General features: G+C 44.4%; 1 protein-coding gene across 1 annotated transcript in view; it reads right to left on the reverse strand.

Annotated features, from left to right (window-relative positions):
- Positions 1-1,127: 1,127 nt before the first annotated feature.
- Positions 1,128-22,501, reverse strand: part of NR3C1 (nuclear receptor subfamily 3 group C member 1) — a 67,601-nt gene continuing 46,227 nt past the window's right edge. The window contains exons 3-8 of the mRNA XM_014948039.1: positions 20,797-20,913; positions 15,487-15,765; positions 12,578-12,722; positions 5,764-5,894; positions 2,953-3,110; positions 1,128-2,273 (exon numbers count right to left, since the gene is read on the reverse strand). Coding sequence (XP_014803525.1) covers positions 2,121-2,273; positions 2,953-3,110; positions 5,764-5,894; positions 12,578-12,722; positions 15,487-15,765; positions 20,797-20,913 — 983 coding nt within the window. The 3' untranslated portion in view covers positions 1,128-2,120. The remainder of the gene's footprint in view (positions 2,274-2,952; positions 3,111-5,763; positions 5,895-12,577; positions 12,723-15,486; positions 15,766-20,796; positions 20,914-22,501) is intronic.

A 22,501-nucleotide genomic window follows, 5' to 3' on the forward strand; every position in this document is an offset into this window, starting at 1 on the left:
GGGTTTAGCGGTGCGTGGGGAACGGTAACCGCCCAGACAGACAGGAGCACTCCAGCCAAGCGCCGACCGGGGATTTGACACAGTGATTTGATAAACAGAAAAAAAAAAACCACCCAAAAGCCACCCTAAACCCGGGCACCCGCCACGGGGCTCCCTCCCGACACCAAGGACTTCTTTGGCTACAACCACCGATGCCGTCAGAGCCGCCCCCAGCCACACCACCACTTGTACAGGTTACCATTCAGCATATTTGTGACCCCTACAAAAAATATAATTACATGTATCATGATAAAGCAATCTGTCATCTAAAAATCATCCTTATTATACACTATACAAGCTATTTTACAATCATTTAATAAATTGCTTTTAAAGCTGCAGTAGCCCTTCCCTTCTTTTCTCAGATCAGCGAATATACCGATTATACATATTTGAAACTATAACTAAATATAAAAATATATTAGGTTTTTTGTATTTCATCAGATGATCTTTCTCATTTCTATTACACAAATAATCTGGCCACTTTGAGTAAAAATCAAATTTTAGAGTGGCGTTAGTAAATATTTAAATTTTGAGATACAGAAAATCGTTAAGGTGCACGTAGAAAAAGGCTACTACAGCTTCTAAACGTTTTTAAAATATAGTTTATCAATGGCAACAAGGAGAAATTCACAGGACCTCTGGTAATGTTATGGCACGCTCTGGGGGGGGAAGGGACGCAGCCTCACAGGACAGGGTTTGACAGACTCTAAGACCACCAACTCAGCACTTTCCTGCTCCCCAGGCCCGGGGCTGAGCCGGTCGGGGGGGGGAAAAGGGGGCTCAAACCCCCCCATCCGGAGTTGGGAAACGTAGAGCCGGGGCTCCACCACCCCCGCCGGGGTCCCCGTCCCCCCCGAGGAGAGGGTTTGAGGGTGGGGAGGAGGAAAGGGAACAGAACCAACCCGCGGGGCACACCGACACGCCTGCCTCCAGTCAACGGTGCTTCTCCATAGGTACGGGGATGACGAGAGATTTAAGTGTATAGAAAAGGTGAGTTTCTCCACACAGAAGTAAACTTTTCTTAAGCTATGCATATTTTTCCTGAAAATTTCCTGATGGGCAGTCAGGACTGATCTTCTTGGCATCAATGCAGCCCATGACTCTCATAGTTATGGCTGTTGCATTATATGCAAATATCAGGCTTGTTTTTTTTTTTTTTTTTTTCAATATATAAAATAACCTGCTCATTTACATCCAGTGAGGACTGGGTTAATTTTCTATGAATCTGCATATCCAACGCTTTTGCACGTATACCAAAAGTATTTGTTTCTGTCGCATCTATTTAAATTAGATTTGAGAGTGTTCTCCCACCCACCCTGGCCCTTAAAAAATGCCAAATTTTTTTTATGGTCACTTTGACAGTTGAAAGCTATTAGGTTAGAAAAGCCCAACCCATTTTCACATGAATATACTCAAGGATTAATGTCTAGAGGTCATTTAGGAAAGCTACGAGCTGCCCCACCTTAAAAAACCAGCTGTACAATAGGCATCTTGAAGTATTACAAAAAAATTATGTAAGAAAAAATGAACAAGCCTAGTTCACGGTATATAAAGTTAAAGGAAATTGCTAAAACCAGACAGTAATAGCTATAAAAGGCACAACTTCCCTTTTCTGATATACACTTGTAAACTTTCTTCAGGTTACATGCATAAACCAAAATGCTACTTTAACTTTAAAAAAAAAAAATCCAAAACACTTTACCAAAAAAAAAAAAAAAGCCTAGAAAATTGTCTCCAGCCAACTGCAGAAATTAATTAGCAGAATGTTCGTAACACAGCCTCAGATCTTGTCACCGGTGGTTTTGATGCATCCATGGATGTTGCACGAGGGGAGAGAGTGAATTTCTGACAAATAAGATTTATTTTCCTTTCCTTTCTCCCCAATTATTTACCAAATGTGAGAAATCCGCTGCTTCTATAGCCTAAATCTTGGCCCTCTGTAAACCACATGTAGTGCATAATTACAAAAGAAACACCGCTGCAAGGACAAAATTAACAAGTTCTGTAGGTTTTTTTTCTTTACAAAAAAAAAAAGCTATCATTTGACGTTTTCTTAAGGCAACCCTTTTGTATTAAGGCAGTCACTTTTGATGAAATAAGAGCTTCTTGATATTTCCATTTGAATATTTTGGTATCTGATTGCTGATGATTTCTGCCAACATTTCTGGGAACTCAATACTCATGGATTTATCCAAAAATGTCTGGAAGCAAAAGCTCAGAAGATTTTCAACCACCTACAAGTGATAAAGCAAAGAATTATTTTCACACGAGCACACGCAGAAGAACCATCGACCTCCGTCCTCCCTTCCCCCTGGCTGCCCTCAGCGCAGGACTCGCGCCGGGGCCCTCATCTTCATTAGCAGGTCTCGTTAAGTGGGATCTTAATCTAAAACAAGTGAATGGATCATGCAACGTCTTTACAGATACTGCAGAGATGATGCATCAATTCCCATGCTAGAGTAACAAACATACACGTGGATAAGGTTGGTGAGATCCTTCCAGGTGCTTGGGACACTAATGCGAAAATAAATGCATTTTGGTGTGAGTTTCCCTTGCTTTGTCCAGCTCTGATGGCTCCGCAGCTGCTCTGTGCCACACGCACAGGGAGACAGCCTGGATCCTGAGATTCCTTGCAAAATGGGGACCACCACTGGTGCGTTATTTTAACACCATTTTAAACAATTCCATAGATTCCTGAAGAGTTTGTCACGAAGTGCTGCGGAGCCCGCTGCAGCAGCAGTCTGAAAGCACCACCTTCCCTCTGCCATCAGCCTTTAGTTAGACAGTGGGAGCACAACCCCCTCCTCCCCCGGCCCCCCAGATATTTATGGCTTTAAATAATAATAAAAAAAAAAAACGGATAGAGGAATTTACAGTCATATCCCCAAACTTATTTATCATTTCAGCACTTACGTCATGCATAGAGTCCAACAGTTTAGTCAGTTGATAAAACCGCTGCCAGTTCTGGCTCGAGTTCCCTTCCCTCTTCACGATGGCCTTCCCCAGCTCCTTGATGTACGTCATGCGGATTTCTTCAAACAGAGACTGACTCTTCAGGCCCTCCTTAGGAACTGTAACAGCAACACCGACCTCTGAGACACGCACGTCTACGGACTGTGTCACCAGTCAAGTGCTCTTGCATCAGTTACACAAAAACAACCAGAAGAGAAAGAATCATGGAATCACAGAATGGTTTGGGTGGGAAGGGACCGCAAAGCCCGCCCAGTGCCACCCCCGGCCCTGGGCAGGGACACCTCCCACCACACCACGTTGCTCCAAGCCCCCTCCAACCTGCCCTTGAACCCCTCCAGGGATGGGGCAGCCACAGCTTCTCTGGCCAACCTGGGCCAGGCTCTCACCACCCTCACACCAAACAAGTTCTTCCCCACAGCTCAGCTCCATCTCCCCTCTTGCAGGGTCAAACCCTTCCCCCTCCTCCTAGGGCTCCCCTCCCTCATCCAGAGTCCCTCCCCATCTCTCCTGGAGCCCCTTGAGGGACTGGAAGGGGCTCCGAGGTCTCCCCGGAGCCTTCTCTGCTCTTTCAGCCCCCCCTCCCAGCAGAGAGGCTCCCATGGGACTTAAAAGTTAATGAAATAGCAGCTGAGAGACAAGGCAAGAGAGCAGAAAGTGAGACTCATTGAACAAACAGCATAGAACTGCTGGTGAAAGAAGAAAAAAAAAACACAATAAGGTAATCCAACAAGAAACAGAGGGAAGGGAACCAGACCATGGAGGCAACACCACTAAGCCCTGGAAGAGCCTTGATGAAGAACCACCAGGGCTGGAGCTCCCGTGTTCCCAGTCTCTGGGGAAACGTGACATTGGAAAGATTCCACAGAAATTCTGTGTGCCAACGGAAGATCAATGGGAGGATCACAGGGTGGCTTGGCTCGGAAGGGACCTTGAAAGATCATCTAGTTCCAACCCTCCTGATGTGGCTCAAATAACATGACCAGGGAAGGCAGGAACAGAGGGAGTGGGCAACAACCCGCCTGCCCACACCCGGGAGGACTCAGGGCCCAGCAGAGCTTCTGGAACAGGGGTGGGACGTTGAGATGGCACCAGTGGCCAGGAACCCGAGGTGTGGGGACTGAGGCCTTATTCAGTCACTCAAATCCATGTTCAGTCCCTGTGCTTACATTCTCCAACTGGGATGGTCCTTCTAGAGGCCAAGGACTAGCAAATAAATTGGGCTAATCAAGCATGTGGACTCCAGCGGTCCATAAGATGTTTGATTTGAAGCCTTTGATTATTTTGGTGAAGTGAATGGAAAGAGCTAGAGAGAGAGAAGGGGGAGCTGAGACAAAACTGACTGAAAGTGAGAGAGGAGGAAAGAAGCCACTAAAGCACGTTCCCTTCCTTAAAAAATCCGTCCCTCGCTCCGCCATCAGCATCTGTGAGATGCCAGAGTGAAGGCTCTTATCGGCCTTGGCCACACAGGAGATGTCAACGTGTCAACTGCTCCTTCAACAATTTAAACAGACAAGGTCTGTGAGCTCCGTCTGCCTGTGAGCTATGTGTCTGCTCTCTGGGGGATTCCTGTTCTACTCCTCCTCCTCTTCCTCTGCTCTTGGAAAACTTACACAGAAACACAATAACCATAAATTAAAATTGTGGAGTCATGGATTAAAAAGCCATACAAATCCCAGCAATTCAATATTCAGAAGTTCCACAATGTACCACTTACACAATGCACGTACTGGGAAAAAAAATGTGAAAATATATTGTCTTTCACTGCAAAGATGACAAAGAGGCCTCCTGCTTCCAAGGCCAGCGCATGCTGTGCCTCAGCCGCCAACGGGCCCTGCTCTACGAGCGCGGTCACTTCCCCCATTTCGCCATGGAAACTCCTTTAAGGAAATTTCCAGTTCCTGTGAGGAAAGTTGGCCCACGCCACGTCCAAAACACTTGAGGAATTTTCGGGAGGGCTTTCAGAAATGGCTTTAAACCTGCAGTTTTGGGGAAGTTTCAAGTTCCTATGAAGCCCACGGCAGTGCGGAGCAGAAAGTTCCCTCTGAAAAGAGCCCTTGTCCCCGTCCCAGGCTTGACAGGGGAAGGGGCCCGGGGCTTCCCAGTGCCCACAGCACCGGCCTACGGGATCCTCCCGCTTTCCTTCTGGAAATAGCCCAAAGCTACCAAGTTCTCATCTGTTTATGAGAATTAATGATATTATTCATCAGAAATATTAAAGATAATGAATGTTCGAACCCCCAGTGTAATGAATTATTTAAACTTTTAAAAATACTTGCTTTTCATCCGGTAGAAGCACTATGCTGGAAAAGCTTTGCCTGCCCTGCTTTGCTCCGAGTCCTGCAGAACTTCCTCTGGTGGTGATACTTTTGGGGATTTTTTTGGTTGGTTGGGTTTTAAGTATTTTATGGACATGAAGTTATGGTTTTGCCCATTTCTTTGGGTCCTGAACTACTCAGCCAGTTTGTGCTTTATGTATTTTTGAAGAATTTTAAATTGCAATTCTGAGTTAGGCCTCTCTGTCGGAGCCGCACGGTTTTGAACACAATCCATGATATCTTACCATGAACATCTTCTATCTGCTGAAAGCAGAACTTCCTTCCCTAACCCTGCACAGGCAGGTGCCAAGAAGCACGTTTTGACTTTTATTTGTTCTCAGACGCCTAAACCACAATTTTAAATTAGACAAGCACACTCATAGTACTGGCAAGTTAAACCCTCACTGCTCACCCAGGTATTTAACTCATCACCTACTTGTAGAGAGGAGAAGCAACGTTTTCATGCAGAGATACTCTTCGTAGGAGACTTGAAGCCGTGAGAGCTCTCGGGCGACCATAAGCATATGTTTGCATTGTTCGTACATACACGGGAGGTTCATCCTCTGCCTGAGAAACAAGAGCACGAAAGTTAAGTTCAATGTCTAGATATTTTAAAGTTCTAAAGTTAAGTTTTTCCACCCTTCATTCAAGAGCAGCGGGGGTTGGAGAGGCAGCTGTTAAGCTGGTGTGTGATCTGTCTCACAGCAAAATTATGCTCGTTTTTTTCTCCCGTGAAGCCATTCGGGGCGATTGCCTTGGTGCCCACACGGAGGCACAGGGCAACACAACAGCTCAGCACCAATGTCACATCAAAGTCCCCTTCAGTCACTGTGGGACAAAGTTCTCAAAGTCTGGCAGTGCTGAAGAAATCCATATTTCATCTATTTCATTTGTATAAAGAAACATGATGATATACTCTACTAGAGATGAGATTTCTCTAATTCTTTCAAGACTTTTGAGAAGTCCACCTAAACTTAATACATATTTCCTCACTAGGAATAGCATCAACTCTCCTTAACTTCTCTATTTTCAAAGTGACTTTACAGTTCTCCTATCCTTTTACGCTCTTAAGGCAATTAAACTTCATTACCTTTGCACTGTAATAATAAGGTTTCTAACCATAAATGGAAATACATATCAACACCCAGAAGAAAATCTTGGAAAGCACCTACTTGGAATCAGAATGACAAACATTATGTATTTACATAGTCTTTTCCTTTTACTTTTTCTATGTGAATGAAACCCTGCATCGACAGGAACTCCTCCTGTTATTAGCCCCTCACCTGACCCAACAATGCTCTTTACACGTGTTTTACAGGTGGTTCCTGCCAGGACTGTGGGGTTACAGCTTGGGGTGGGAAATGAGCAAGAACAGATTCATTCTGAAGAGTGTAAGAGAGATTTATGCTTTCCCATGTAAATTTTTGTAGAGAAAAAGACAAAGCAGTATATTTCAAACACAACGAGTACACAATCTCTCTACAGGGATGCTAGTGAGTTATTTTGGCACACGTATAATGATGTGTCACCTTTTCTGAGACATCGCCTATTCAATATTCTAATGTAAAGAAAGACACAGACAAAACTGAATCCCAGTATAAATTAAGAGTAAGATCTGGTTATGGAACTACCCCAATTGCCCCAAAGCTGCCATCGTTCTTTAGCTCTCCCTTCCTCAGCCCTGCAAGAGAATTAGATGAAGGACCCTCATGACCATCCTGAGGATCCCTACATGAAAACCAGGAGAAAGATGCTCCTTTCTCAAGGTGCAAAAACCTAAGAACAGGAGTTCAGATGGGGTTTGAAAGACAAAAAGAAACACCAGGTGATGAAACTGTATTAAAAGTGAATGAAGCACAAGTCTAACCCCCACCATTGGAATGCAGGCTGTTGGACAACTCCTGCCCAGTGTAACGGGACCGTGTGTAGCACTGCCCAACACACAACCACACCTACAGCTACAGGCACTCACACACGTACACCTGCCCACAAACACTGGCAGTCACCGAGGAGCAGCCACAAGAACCCCGAGTGCAGCCGAGGTGAACTGTATGAAACAGGAGTGAGTGTGACACGTTCAGTTGTAGGATGTTCCTGGGGGCACTTGACACAAAGCCACTATTTGGCCGTTTGGCCAATCTTCTCCCACCCCCTCTGGGCTGTATCAAAGGGCATCTCGCGCATTTCAAATTGAGTAACTGAAACACATTCTATGACGGGGCTCAGCAGTTTTCCTCATGTAAAACTATTACCACTTCTGGGCAGAAGGTTAAAATAAACATTATGAAATGGGTCAGCCTGTCTTTTATTTCTATCTGCTGTAAACGCAACCATCACCGTGAGTCTGAGGATCTATATGGAGACACGTGGATTTTCGGCAATGGCAAGGCTACGAAAATTGTAGTTCTCAAAAAAGGAGAACTACAAGTTCCCCCCCCGGCCAGAGGAGCTGGCACGCAGCGATGGGCTCTGCACTATGCCCCGCAGGGCAGCGGGGCTGGAGGGAAGCTGATTCTCAGGACAGTCCTCAGCGCTGGCCAAGGGGCTGGAAAAGGTCCCAGATGTTCAGAGGATCCGGGTTCAGCCACGGACCAAAGACCCGGCCAAGAGCAGGGGCTCTGGGGCTCTTCCCTCCCACCCCCGTTTCACTGGTGCCGCTCCATACACACGGCATCCAGCCACTTTGTCAATTAATTTAGCCACACATGAACCAATAGAATACTTAAACTAGGTGCTATACTCAGCTAATTAAAATAGATATTATCCTGAGTGATGTCATCAGCCCCGGGGCAATGCCAGCAGTTCAGTGCTGCTGCAGTTACCGCCATCCATATACATGGGGATTGATCTGATTAACAGCATTTCATCACTTCTGGAGCGATGCTGCTTTAGCGACTGTAAATCTACCCCAGTGTGAATCCCCTTCCTGTTCCCTATCCAATATCCCTCTGCCTTTGTGCCCAGCTCCCTGGGGAAGGGCCACGTGTCGGGCAGTGCCCGTGAGGTTTAGGGCAGCAGAAGCCCATGTACCCGCACCCGGGACACGCACCCGTGGTCTGGGGGGTTGTACATTGAGGATAAAAGCATGTGATGATTTTCAACACTGCTGTGAGTCACTCAGTTCAGCTAAGTCTATAAAAGAATAATAAAAAAATATATCAGTAAACAAGAGGCTGGTATTCTGAAAACCAGATGATACCGACTCCACAGAATTAGTTACAAAAGAATGTCCGGAAAAAATTCCAGGAAGAAGAAAACTGATAAAAAATTGCTTGTAAAAGTGTAATCACTTGTTATTTTCTTTCTATTCAAGTAACACCAATGCAGATATTCTGTGTGGCATATAATATTACGAGGACTGTCTTTTTGTTTTACCTCCCCCCCCCAAATAAATGACAGGAGTACAGACATAAAAATGAAATATTCAATAAATACTCAATTTTTAGGAGAAGCCTGGTCAAATGTCTAGGCTGCCAGCTTAAGACTTAAGGAGAACAGAGCTATTTATTACAGAGCTCTTTATTTCTCTTTCCCACCACAGACTGCATCGATGATACTGGGAAAATTCAATTCTGGAGGAACCTCCAACGGTGCTAATGAACGGTGACATCCAGCACCAGCACAGGCAAAGCCACCCGAGTGCCCAGCAGAACAAATCCCCTGGCTTCTGGGAAGCCTTCTGGGCTTTCATGGTAAGATGTTTATAAATGCTAAGGATGTGCCGGCTGAAGATGCAGCAGGACCAGCCTCTGGACGGGTCGGACGGGTCCTTCCTGCACAGCCCAGTTACACACTGGGGCCCCAGATGTGTCAACTGGAGCCACTGGACCTTCCCACTCCCCACCAGCCAGGAATAACTCCACGGGAATAACAGCGGGCAGGGCTGGTGCAAGGACAAATGCACGAAAGGCTGATGTTGTTCAGACGCTCGAGCTGACACACGAAACTAAAGAAAGTCTTATTATCCCCATAAAGAATTCAATCAAAAAAAAATATTCTGCAGTTCTGCCCATTTGAATAAAAGGCTGATGTTGTTCAGACGCTTGAGCTGACACACGAAACTAAAGAAATTCTTTTTATCCCCATAAAGAATTCAATCAATAAAAATATTCTGCAGTTCTGCCCATTTGAATGGCCAAGGCTTGGAGAGCCTGTCAAAGACAAACTCTTCCTGAAGCCAAAGACACTGCCCCGTACCAAACATGAGAACAAGCCTTCACAGCTCCGAGCTGAAGGATGGGGCCCCACAGGACCCAGTCTCAGACCAGCTCTGGTTTATGGCTGTAACGAAGGTCCAAAGGAATATAAAGAGGGAATGTGATTACAAGACACCTCTCTGTTCCATCTCCTGCTTTACATTGCACATAGTAACACCCGTACTTTTCTAATGATCCTTCCGAGTGACAACTGTTTATACGTAAAATTAATGGAATTTGGGGGGTCAAAAGCAAGCTAAATATATTTAAGAAAAATCATACTAGCTGAGATTTGAATATGAGTAATTCCATATACACAGTGAGACGTTGATCTCTTACAGCACAATGGGATACACACAATTTTGTTTGATGCATAAACTCCAATTACACACCAGAACTGAAACCCAAACCCGTGAACATTCACCACGATTTGGAACAGCTGAAATGATCCAAAAACCGTGGAGCTTTTTGCCAACTCCTCAACTTCTTCATACTGCTATTTAAGATAAACAAGTACATCATCGACCTAAAAAGGCTGTGGCTTGAAGAGATACAACACCTCCTGGAATTATTGTGTTCTAACACAGGATGGGTAAAGACATGTCATTTTGTTCTAATCCTCCACTGAAATAAAGCTCTGAAACGGCAATTAATAGATGTGAAGCCAGAGCAAATTCCTGGTTACAAATGAAAAGCGTTCTTATAAAGAACAGATCTGTAGAAACATCATCTGCAGATCTCAAAAATGACAAGTTTGAACAACTGATACCTCTTTATCTGCACACAGGAATTTGGAACTATCGAACAGGAAGCCAAAAACCTGATGCAGATGGCTTCAGTGAAGTGGAAAAATGACCACGACCCTGGACAACCAAAACGCAGGTCCTGATTCTGTTACACACACAACCACTATGGGAGTTGGTAGTTAGTGGAATCAAGCTTTAAAATTCATCAGGAAAAATAACTTTTTTTCTATTATTCCAGAGAATTCACTGCAATATTATGAAATATTACAATTGGGTTTAGAATTATCAAATGAAAGAGTTATTTGGATGTTTAGAGGGTGCTTGGTCCGCCTCCTTGGATCTGTTTCCAGAGTAACTCAAAGACTAAGCAGGAATTTTGGGAGTGCAGGTGAGAGGTGGGAGGGAGTTGTTGGAGGGAAAGACCACCAAGGTTTTGAGGTGACATTATGTACCACAGCGCTATCTCCTGAAGGATGCACTGAGCAGAGAAGCGGGCACATCTGGCTGTTAAAATCCAAATGATTTTTTATTTCATGTCCATGGTGCCTCCTGTGCTCCCCAACACCTCGGCACCAGCAGAGCCCCCCCAGGGTCCCTCCCTGCGGCCCTGCGCCTCAGGAGCTTCTCATCACTCATGGCACAGTTTTATGCATTATTCAGTGTGTCTCACGTCTAACTCCGAGGGGGCTGTATTTTATTGATGAGCGGAACGTAAAAAGTTACGACCAGAGAGAGTTTTCTGGGAACCTGCAGCGAACTGGAGAGGAAACTGCAGCTCTCCCAGTCTGCATGTCTTATTGACAACAAATGTCATTTTGATAAACAATTTATGTACCAAAACTGTAACTAGAATGAATTTGAGAATTAATATTTAGTGTAATAGGATTACCCTTGCAGTTCTTTTTAAGAGTACGGACAGAGAATGAGCTGGAAAGCTCTCTGGTTTTGACCCATTGATAAAACAGCAGGAGACCTCTGACTTCAAGCAAATTAAGATGTTATTATGCTCATTAGTGACAACATCAATTATTTCAATTCCACCACATGGAGACTATTTTACTCCAGAGACATATTCTAAGAGCTAATACACATAAGTAAACAGATGGGTGCTCACCCATCATCTGCTCCTCACCTTTTTTTGAAAAATTATTGCTATAAAGAAATGGTTACAGTTTATAAAAGCCTGGACAAATATTTACAGGTAAAAAAATACAGGGAAAATATAAACATGAAAAAGAAGTAGTTTGAAATCTAATTGGCTAATCTCATAGAAAATATGACAATTAATATATTTTTTTCAACAGAAAATATTTGGGAGCTGCACGGCAAAGCCCAGCCAAGGGTTTGTCACGGGCTACACAGACACCCTCCCCTCGCCTGGAGAAGCAGCTTTTGGAAATAGGAGCTGAAGGACACCATTGCTGGAAGGAAATGGCAGGAGAGTGACAGTCGGTGGGGACCAATCCCCCACCACAGCCCTTCCCAGAGGGTCTGAGACGTGGGATTTGCCCCTCAGACCGGAGGCAGAGACAAACCCAACCTGGGCGGCTGCACCTTGGAAATGGGACGTGGAATGCAATATAACTACACAGATTTCTGCACATCTTTATCTCCACAGCATCTCAAATTGAGCCTTCTGCCCACCATCTCAACAACCCCATCTCAACAATCACAACTCCCTCCTTCGCCCCTCGACAGCACAGAATCATTGCACGACTTGAGTTTCAAGACCACAAGGGAAATGATGCACGGTGCAAGAGAAGGGAAGTCCAAACAGTCCAGCAAGTCCAATCTTTCTTAAAAATTGATAACAAAGTTCAACAACAAAAAAATCAGATGAGTTTTTCCACTTGTAACCTCGTCTTTTTAGCCAGATTTTAATCAGGCTCAGACATAATTGTTTAAGTCATCCAGAGCTCGGTGAAACTGGTAGCGCCACACTGTCACTTCTACACAATAAACACAGCGAACGTTACGTGATTTCCCAAACTTTTCTCTCCATCCCAGATACATTTTTAGCTTCTGATAAAATGTTTATAATGAATGGCACAGGACGAGTTGCAAAGTGGAACACTTCAGTACAAATACCTCCCACAAAAACTTACGGGTATGAACACACTTAGTACCTAAACCACCTTTCTTCCATTTGACTTATTCAAAAACTCTAAGAAATTTGCTAAAAGAAGAACAAGTAGCAAGTGTCAGAGGGATTTGTGAGCTCTGCAAGACCTCGCTGCCCCCAGTGCTGCTCCTCTCCAGCACCATCCCCGCGTGGGGCCCGGCATCACCCCCGGAGCCCCCCACTCACTCGTTGATGATGAGGTCTGGCGCGAAGCACAGCAAGTTCCCGTTGGACTGTTTGTACGATCTCCAGCCCAAAGCAAAGGCCATCAGGAACATCCACGAGTACTGCAGCAGGGTCATCTGGTCATCCAGGTGCAAATTTCGGAAACCTAGGAAAAAGAAAATGGAGGTGGGACAGTATTAGTTGCCAAAAAAAGCAAACTTCTCCCCTAAGGTGGAAGAGGCCACGGTCAGTGTCAGCGCGGCGGCTGCGTTAGCTGAGTACCCCACCACTTCCAAAAGTGTGTCTGATCACTCCTCTAGCTGTGATGACCATACCTGAAATAACAACAAAACTTCTTGCCCCCTTACAATCACCTGATTCAGTCCAAGTGCTTTAGATTGGATTTTTGGCAGAAGAAAAAGCTAAATCAGAACAATAAGAGGTTTCTTATGAGAAAGTTCTTGCTGAATGAAAAGAAATGTACTTTCAAAGGGACGCAAAATTTCAGTGCCATTTTCCAGCTACTAAAGTTACACTGAAATTCTACATTAAGGAATCCTTTGCCTATTCCAAATTTTGCATCTGCAGACATTCAGCGTTCGTAACCACAGGACTCCAGTTACATGGACATGAAAGGTCTGAAGAGAAAGCTCCCGTGTAACTCAGCCTTGAGCTGGTTTGTAACTGTCAGCCCCACAACACACTCCTAGCAGAGACAAACAGGCAAGAGGCAGCAACAGAAATAGTAACTCTTCATCTTTGCATCACACGTTACATTCACTCTCACAGACATTTCTAAAGAAATTCTCAACCCTGACTCACTTACAGACATTTCTAAAGAAATTCTCAACCCTGATGTTAGTAGCATTCTGGATGGACAGAGGACAGTCTCTACAGGTAGTAAAAGGGGATGGAATATTTAAAAAAATCAGAATATATGTGTGTGCTTCTCCGGAACTGATGGCCAGTCAGAGAGATTACAACAGACAACAGTTCTATTTAATCCACACCATAATTCATTGGGCTGTCTTCCAAAAATAACAGTACCTTTTACCTTTTGTGAAAGCAGTCCACTAGGGAATAAATGGTTTAATGTCAAATTTTGTTCTTATTCAACAACAATTGTACTCTGAACTTACAAAATACGTATTGCATTAGTTACCATCATGAACTGCTTCAAATCTTACATCAATATGTAGCATGAACAGAGCCAATTAAACAATGAGGAAATGTATAAAATCTGAGAATTGGCCTCTTAAACAGTCTTAAAATGTAGGCAGCTGCTCACTGGCAACACAAGTTCCTATTAGATCCTGCCTACGTGTAGCAAGAAAATATTGTGCCATACCATATTTAATTTTATTAGGCATCTGAGATCTGAAGAGCTCACAGCAGTGCTGCTTCCTGGAGACGTGCAAACGGGTAGTGTTCAGTAGATTAACACACACCAAAACTTTGTATGTCTCACAACTTCAGAAAAGCTTCTGGCTTTGGAGAGGGCAGGAACTACCCCAGTTACTACTAAAAAAAAAATAAAAGCAAAGCGTTTCTGAGCTATTTCAAACTTACTGGGTCAAGTCTTGAAATCTTTGCTCAAACCCTCCTCAGGAAAAGGTTATTTTGAAATCCCAACTAAAGGGTTTGGCAACCAGTGCTGGCTATTACTGTGTCTGATGGGGTACCACCAGGAGAAGTACACACAAATAAAACACTCATGAAGAAGCACCTTAGCAACCAAAAAAAGAAAGATAAAAAATGAGAAGAATAGTTCCTATCAATATAATTATTGGAGGGAAGATTGGCATTTTCATTAAGAGCCTGTGTTCTAACCTGAAGGGTTTGTCTAATTCGGGAAGCTGTTCAGAAGAGATTACCAACACAGCCCTGTTTGGTAAAAACAGTGTCTAGATTTGTGTCTGTGAACAGCAGATGGTCTCCTGAAGGCTTGTCCCAGAAGAGGGGGTGTGTGGGAGCTCTCCCTGGGGCAGACCCCAGGTAACTGAGCGTACTGCCCCGCTGGGAAAGCCCTGATGGACACACATCTCTGCTGGACTCAGAGCAGAGATTAGTCTGTCTTTCCCGCTGCTGCTTTGTCTCCCCTGCCCCACAAGAGACACCATTATGACTCATAAATTTCATTATCAGCCTTTTTTATTTTCTTTTTTTGGCGGACCTGTTAGGTGATGTTATTCTCGGGCAACATCTGCATTCAGGGGGTGCTTTTGCTGGGGTGTTTGAAAGCAGGTACCCAACGGTGCTGAGGAGGAGAGAACGGGAGGAACCCACAAGTCGTGGTTGGGAACAAACACATCTCCAGCCTCTCCCAGAGACACTGGGCGTGATGTCCAGGGCTGAGATGTGACATCGCTTCAGGTGGGAGCCAAAATAGCAGCGAACCCTCCACACTCCCCCGTGATGGTCAGGTTAATGGTGCAGCTACAGGGTTTTTGAGAGAAAACCAACACCTTGACTTCCACCCTGCAACTGGGCCCTCAAATTAAAAAAACCTCCCAATAGGGCGAGGGTTGGTAAAAAAAGAACCACCCATGAACACAGACCCAGACAAGCCAGTCCAGCAGCACTAGCCTATAAAAAGTCAAGTCATTGCTAAAAGCACTGAAGAAATAATTACCTAAGAGGGGCAGCAAGAGCTAATAAAAATAGTTCTCTGTACTACTTTGAAAAACAAATCTCTGTTTTAATGTGAACTTTAACACTCATTGGTCAAAGGGTTCAGGCAAAATGACCTAACTTGGAACCCTTGTAGATAAATTTTTGTGTTTTTTCTGCTTTCCCACTCCAGAAGCATTTGAGATGCGATTTAGCTCAGATATTGCTAAATCCTTTGATTTGAAGGATACCAGAGACGAAGACAGGTTTTGAGCACAACAAGAAGGCTGCACGTTGCGATTCGGGTATCTGTGCCTTACCTGGGATGGCCTTGGCCCACTTCACCGCGGCCACCACTTGCCGCCCCCCCAGCATGTTGAGGGTGGAGAGGATCCTCCAGCTGGAGTCGGGCAGGGAGCTGTCGTAGCCCGAGTAGAGCACCTCGGGCTCGATCACCTCCAGCAGGGACACCAGGGTGGGCGTCAGCTGGGGCAGCGAGGCGGGCACCAGGCTCTTGCTGCCGGCCGCCTCCGCCGCCTCGCGCGGCCCCGGCGCGTTGGGCTGCTGCAGGCCTTTGATCTTCTTCTTTGTTTTCCGAGCTGGGGAAGGGTTGGGAAGTCACAGGTGAGCTAATGGAAAGTGACCACACGGCAACAACAACCCACCAGAGGAAACGCGGCTTTCGCTTTCCTGCAGCTGCAGATCAGGCAGCGAAACCTTTACAGCCTTTCTTCATACAACTGTAAATAATTTCACACTAATGCCAATTAAACTCCCTGAGAAAATAAGTTTCTTTTACGTCTTAAAGTCAGATTTATGTCAACGTTTCATAATGTTAGGTAACATCTGCAGGTACGTTAAAAAGCTGCTCCAAAACTCCAAGGCCTGACCCTACTATTTCTGTTCTCTGCCAAATTTCAGTGAGACTTCACGTCCCAGCGTGACACCCGTCTGGAGGTATCTGCAGGACTGAGCACCTTCTAAGGCCCTTAAACTATTAAGTATAGAAGCCATGCAGAAGAAAGGAAAAAATACATTTAATGGGTGAGAAGTTACTCAATCTCTTGAGCCAGGGAAAACATTTTTTTGAAAACGCTGGGCAGGAGGAGACTCTTCTCTTGCCAACACTCTTGCATATAAATCACTGCTGTGTAATTAAACCATAAAACTCATTCGCCAAACAAATAAAACATCACACAGAGATGTTAACTGTAAACTACAAAAAAGTTGGAGCAACAAATTTATTAGCATATTGTCAATAAGGAAGTCTCCTCCCTGGCTCTGGGCTCTCCTGGGCGCAGGCAGCCTGGCTGAACACAGCCCACACCAAAGAGAAACCCAACTCTTCTCCTCCATCTCAATTCATTAATTGATTTCTGGTCTGGAACTTCCGAGAGAAGTCAGTAGCACATAAAAGCCCCATGTAATGTGGTTTCACATTCAGAATTTCTACCAACCTATTCAGAATCTCTCATTATCAGAAACACACATCATCCCTGCAGCTTAACGAGACAGAAAATGGCCCCCTCCCCAAGCCTGTCCCCCCACCCCAGGACAGGGATGTGGGGCACCGAGGGCCAACGGGGAGAAATCCCCTACGGACCTCGTATAAAGTGCATTTTCCCCAAGGCTCAGGCACGGGCCACCTCTGCCAAGACTCTCATGGGGGAACAGCCACAGTTATTTCCTCAGAGCAAAGAGCTTCTTGTTATTCTCATCTCCATTTGGAAATGGCTGCTCCAAAATCCTTTCAATGTTCTGGGAGATTTTTTGCCCCATTATCCTTGTTCTCAAAAGCAAACCAGCAGCTTTGACTTAAATTTACAGGCACATGCCTTCGGCTCAACACAGGCACCTGGCACGGAGCATTCCCAGCCCAGAAAGTCTCGTAAAATTATAATCAAAAGAAATTTATCTGATAAGACAAAGTATTATGCAAGAATTTTTACGAGGCTATGCTACTCGACTTGACTAAGATATATAGCTGGAACTCACAAAAAAAAAGGGGGTTGAGATAATGTACTTCTTTACAATTTTCAAATATAAAAATACCACAAAATTTAAACCCAGCTCCTTAGGGCAAATTACAGAAAATAACCCATACGGATAAACTCGGCATGGAAATAAAAGCATCCAAGTTTTTCTGTTCAAAACAAACAACCTCCTCAAAAACCACCCCTGCAGTTTGGTATCCAGCTCCCTATTCCCCTGCAGACACGTCCTGCCTCGGGGGGGGACCCTTCCCACCACCCACTGACGGGCGTCACTGCCAGGAGGAGGGGGAGACCATGCACCTCACTTCCAAATGGGATTTATCAGGACTAAACCCACTGCAGTGACAGAGCAGGGCAATGAAGTGCATTAGAAAGAGATCCTTCAAAAAACTCAAATAAATTCAAAATGGAGATGAGAGAAAAAAACCCTATAAACTGCCAACAGTTTAAAATGCAGTAAAAAAGGGCAAAAAATTATTAGATGATTTTTTATAGGCATAAAACATAACAATAAATCTGTTTTTCAACCACATCAGAAAGAAGGTGCTGAAGAATAGAACACCCAAAGTCAACTAATGGTGAAAGCCGAAATAAGAATTCAAAGAAATAAAGGTTATAGTACAAAATATCATTATTCTGCTGTGTAAATCTCTGGGACCTGCAGCTTGATAGTTGTGTGTTTTTCCAGTCCCCTCAAGCCCAAAGTAGGGCCAAAGGCATGACTGCTGAGAAACAGGACTATTTTGGAAAACTACAAGTAACATGTTTCTAGTGTTCAAGGAGCCACTGTTGTCTCAGCACAAGATCAGGTAAGAATTAAAATAGATCATGGTGGATTTTATTTCTTTAAAAATAAGTTAGTTTCACCTATAAACTGCCAACAATTTAAAATGCAGTAAAAAAGGGGAAAAAATTATGAGATGATTTTTTATAGGCATAAAACGTAACAATAAATCTGTTTTTCAACCACATCAGAAAGAGGAAAGGTGCTGAAGAATAGAACACCCAAAGTCAACTAATGGTGAAAGCCGAAATAAGAATTCAAAGAAATAAAGGTTATAGTACAAAATATCATTATTCTGCTGTGTAAATCTCTGGGACCTGCAGCTTGATAGTTGTGTGTTTTTCCAGTCCCCTCAAGCCCAAACCCCCCATGAAACAGAAGCAAGAAAGTTCCAGAAAAGGGTGATAAGTAGGGCCAAAGGCATGACTGCTGAGAAACCAGACTATTTTGGAAAACTACAAGTAACACGTTTCTAGTGTTGAAGGAGCCACTGTTGTCTCAGCACAAAACAGGACTATTTTGGAAAACTACAAGTAACATGTTTCTAGTGTTCAAGGAGCCACTGTTGTCTCAGCACAAGATCAGGTAAGAATTAAAATGAACCATAGTAGATTTTGTTTATTTAAAAATAAGTTAGTTTCCTGCCCAATAGGTAACAGTGACATTCAGTGCAGGAGGGCCCCGACCGCCCCGCCGGGATGTTCCCACCTCTCGCTGGGCAGTGACTGCTTTGCCTATAACCATCATTTATGCACCGAGGATACACCTGATGACTTTTCAAAAAGAAATGGGTGTCTAAAAAGTATGCAAATTTAATTCTGTTTTAAACAGGAGTAATTCCTGAACTGTGACTCTAAACCAGCCAAGATAAAAGGAACTCCTTTTCAGTCTCTTCTGCGCTTTAAGCCGCCTTCCAGTTTTCCTTTCTATGAGCTCTTCTGTGCGACCAATTCACCATCTGTTCAGATCTGTCCAATAAATCCTTGTTTTCATGGTTGTTTTTCTCTGCTTCACACTACCTTGGGCTCCTCCATCTTCCGTTGCTCTGTTTCTACATCTCTTTTCCCTCTCAGCCACAAAAGCTTCCCCACCCCCCCTTTCCCAAGAACTTATCTAACAACCTCCATCCTCCAAAACGTCCCTGTTCCCTGGGGTTCTCTCTGCCAAAATTCAGGCAAACAAACCCAGGCTGGAAGGGCTCCAAACTGCATGTGGAAAAGTGGCAAGAATTGGGCGTCATTCAATTTTAATTTTCTTTGGTGCAGAAAGGCAACTGGAATGACAGCTCCTGGAGCCCCAGCTCACACAGATCGCTGCAGGAATGGAAGGGATTCCTGCTCCAGCAACACACACCATCAGGTGCTTCATTCCTACAGATACATATATGTATTTTGAAAACAACTATGAGAGAAAAAATAGAAATGATTCTTAAACAAAACGTATTCTTTCCCACCTCAAATTGAAAATTGTGGGTTTTTTTGCATTATTCCAAGCTTCCTTCAGTCTCAGCTGTCACCTCTCCTTGCTGCTGGCCATCTGGCCCCAGCTGGGCACTGCTGCTATTCCCTCTGAAATTGCAAGGTTCACCCCCGGGGAGCATCCAAAAGCTCAGCCCTGCTCCCAGGAGATACTTGCTGACAACCTCATGCGCTTCAAGGGTTTATTTTAGAACCCACTCCTTGGGTTTTGGCCATTCGGGGATGTAGCCTCACCCCCTGCACACAGATGATGACAGCAGCCCAACAAACCCACCAGCCCCCTCCTCTCTCCCTGCAGACCCCCCCGGGAAGCAGGGGATGAGCTTGGCACGGGAGGGGGCCATTCCACACTGCTGGGATTTGCCCCTTTGCTCCAAGGGAAGGGGCACAAAGAGCCACCTGTGGGGCAGAAGAACTGGTGATTCGTCCTCCTGAGAGAGGCTGGAAGCAGAGGGGGAAGAAAGGACGCGCTGACACAGACTCCAGCATGTGCATCATCTACCTCTTTAACATAATTCACCACTCACATCTCACCGAAGATATTATCACTGACTGAAATGAAACTCTGCTCATATTTGTATCTCACAAATACATTTTTGACATTTTCATTTAATCTGACAATTGTGATTATACCAGTATCCCCATCACTCTGCTAGTGCTCTACTCATCTCTGCAGCTCAAGGAAAAAATATCAAGCATAAAATGTAGCTGACACTAATAAAAATGTTTTATGCCACTTTACAACTGCTGCTAAATCTCTAGTTGATGTGGTCTTCAGTTCCTCGTAAGTCATCCAGGACTTAGCAGAGAACAAATATGTACCAGTACGTTTAAATTTATTTATTTCACCTATCTTTTCTAGAGAGATTCCGACAGATACTTAAGGAGAATCCACAGCATGAACAAAAATAATTTCCTTTTCTTCAGTTTGAAGACATAAGCCCTGCTCCAACTTTAGGCCCGTGTCTCTGGGCTCTCCCTCTCTGTGGTTTCAGCCTCAGGTCCTGCTCCTGAGGAAGGATGGGCAGGCGCTTCCCCCCAGGAGCTCTGGAGTTCTGCGCTCCCAGATTCAGTGAGAAAGCAACAAGATCTATGTGCTGACAGGAATAAAAAATAACCCTGTTTTGCGCATATGACTCACTTCTGCTGAACATACTGAGAGACAGAGCGACTGGGTATGGATAGGAATGTATAGAAGAAATTTTAGCATAAAAAAAAATAAATCTTGCTTTTCACTAAAAGGCTCATACCCGCCATAAAATGCAGTGCTTTTAACATATGAAAGCGCTGCTCAAGTAGTTGCTTTAAATTCAAGAGCAGCGTGACCTTTATTGTGTGGGACTCAAAACTGCCCGGGGAGGGGGGTTGTGGTACCTTCCAGGTTCATGCCAGCCTGCAGACACTTGCGGTACCGGCACGCGGGGCAGTTCTTCCGCCGAATCTTGTCGATGATGCAGTCGTTCCTCCCCGCACACAGGTAGTTGTGCTGCCCTGCGTTCACAACGACACACAGAGTCACCGTCAGAGAGCAGGAAGGGCAGCACACTACACCGTTCCTTCTCTCAGTAATGTTAAGAATCCAAGGACTACGTAGTATCTTTACTTACTGTACTTCATTTCTTGCAAAAGTAAGATCAATATCCACACGATTTCACGTATCTATACACCGATCAGATTTTTCATATTTAGACACCAAAGCAAATAAATTTAGGAAGAAATCCTATTTTCTATTTGCTAACATCAGGCAAATTCTATTTTTACAACTATTTTTCTCTTCCATTCCTCAGAGCTGTCTTCTGTAGCATGTTTCTGATTTCCCTGAATAGTTTCACAGGAGATGTCAATAACATTCCTAAACCCAGTCTGAAGGTATTAATGTCAACATTTCTGCACACACACAGCCGGATCACACACATACACCTCCTTCACTCTGGAAGTCATGAAACCTCCTCTTGTTTAACTCAGAGTCCAAACTGGACAAACCAAGATCTTTGACATTTTTACAGATTCCGAACAAAACTGACCCTAAAAATATGGGAAGTGGAGCTACAAAAATTACAATGACTGTATTCCTTAGCTGTTCAGGGCAAACCAACAGAAGAGTAGCATCTATTCCTAATTATTTCAATTATATGAATAATTGTCTCAAGATAACTTTAGCAAAAGCTATTGCTAAAAGATACCTCCTTCTCGCTGACAGGGATCAAAGCCCAGATGTTTCTTTGGAGGGTAGAAAGCTGCTACCTTGGCTTTTACACTGTATTTCCAAGTTCTGATAGTATGATAGGGAGAGAAACAAATGTATTTTCCAAATACTGAGTTATTGATCTGTGTAGGAACAGGTGCCTGGCAGCTATTAATAAAAACAATATTGCAGAAACAACTTATTTTCACAGGTGTTCATAATAAGAAAAATACCTACAAGAGACAAAAGTAAATTATTTGTTCCTTAAAGTGAATACAAGAACTCACAGATCCTGGAAAAGTTCCTGAAAACATCCACACTATCTAATCTGAAGGATTAAGGTTGAGATAATCCATGGCACAATAAGAACAAAAGCAGAGGCAAGCCTTGAGCAATTTATTGCAATTTTTCAGCTCCCAGGCCACTTCCATGTGTCCCAGGAAGACAGGAGAGAAGATGCAGCAAGTCGCACCACTGCTCAAAAGGAATTACTGCATCGACTTCTTCAGGTATCAACACCTTCCTGACTTAAACCTGCGGATGGGCAAAGGCATCGCTATGACATCTATTCAGCTGCCATGTACTACTTCTTCTGAGGGATATCCAGTGACCTCATTTTAACACTACTTCTGAGGGATATCCAGTGACCTCATTTTAATCAAAGATACGGATGATTATTGACTCCAAATAAAGAGCCTGGTCCTACATGGGACGGCAGGGAGAGCCCCAGCAGCTCAGGGCAGTGCCCTTGGGCCCCTACTGTCTGGTTACAGCCAGCAACAGCCCCAGCTTCCCCCAGAACTGACCCTTTCCCTTGGGACTACCAAGAACTGTGATGTGGACTTGGCTCTTCCGACCCCTCTGAGAGGCTCTGCATTTCCACAGGGCTCCTCA

Source organism: Calidris pugnax, unplaced genomic scaffold (assembly GCF_001431845.1).
Source record: "Calidris pugnax isolate Ruff unplaced genomic scaffold, ASM143184v1 scaffold27, whole genome shotgun sequence".
Classification (NCBI taxonomy): Eukaryota; Metazoa; Chordata; class Aves; order Charadriiformes; family Scolopacidae; genus Calidris; species Calidris pugnax.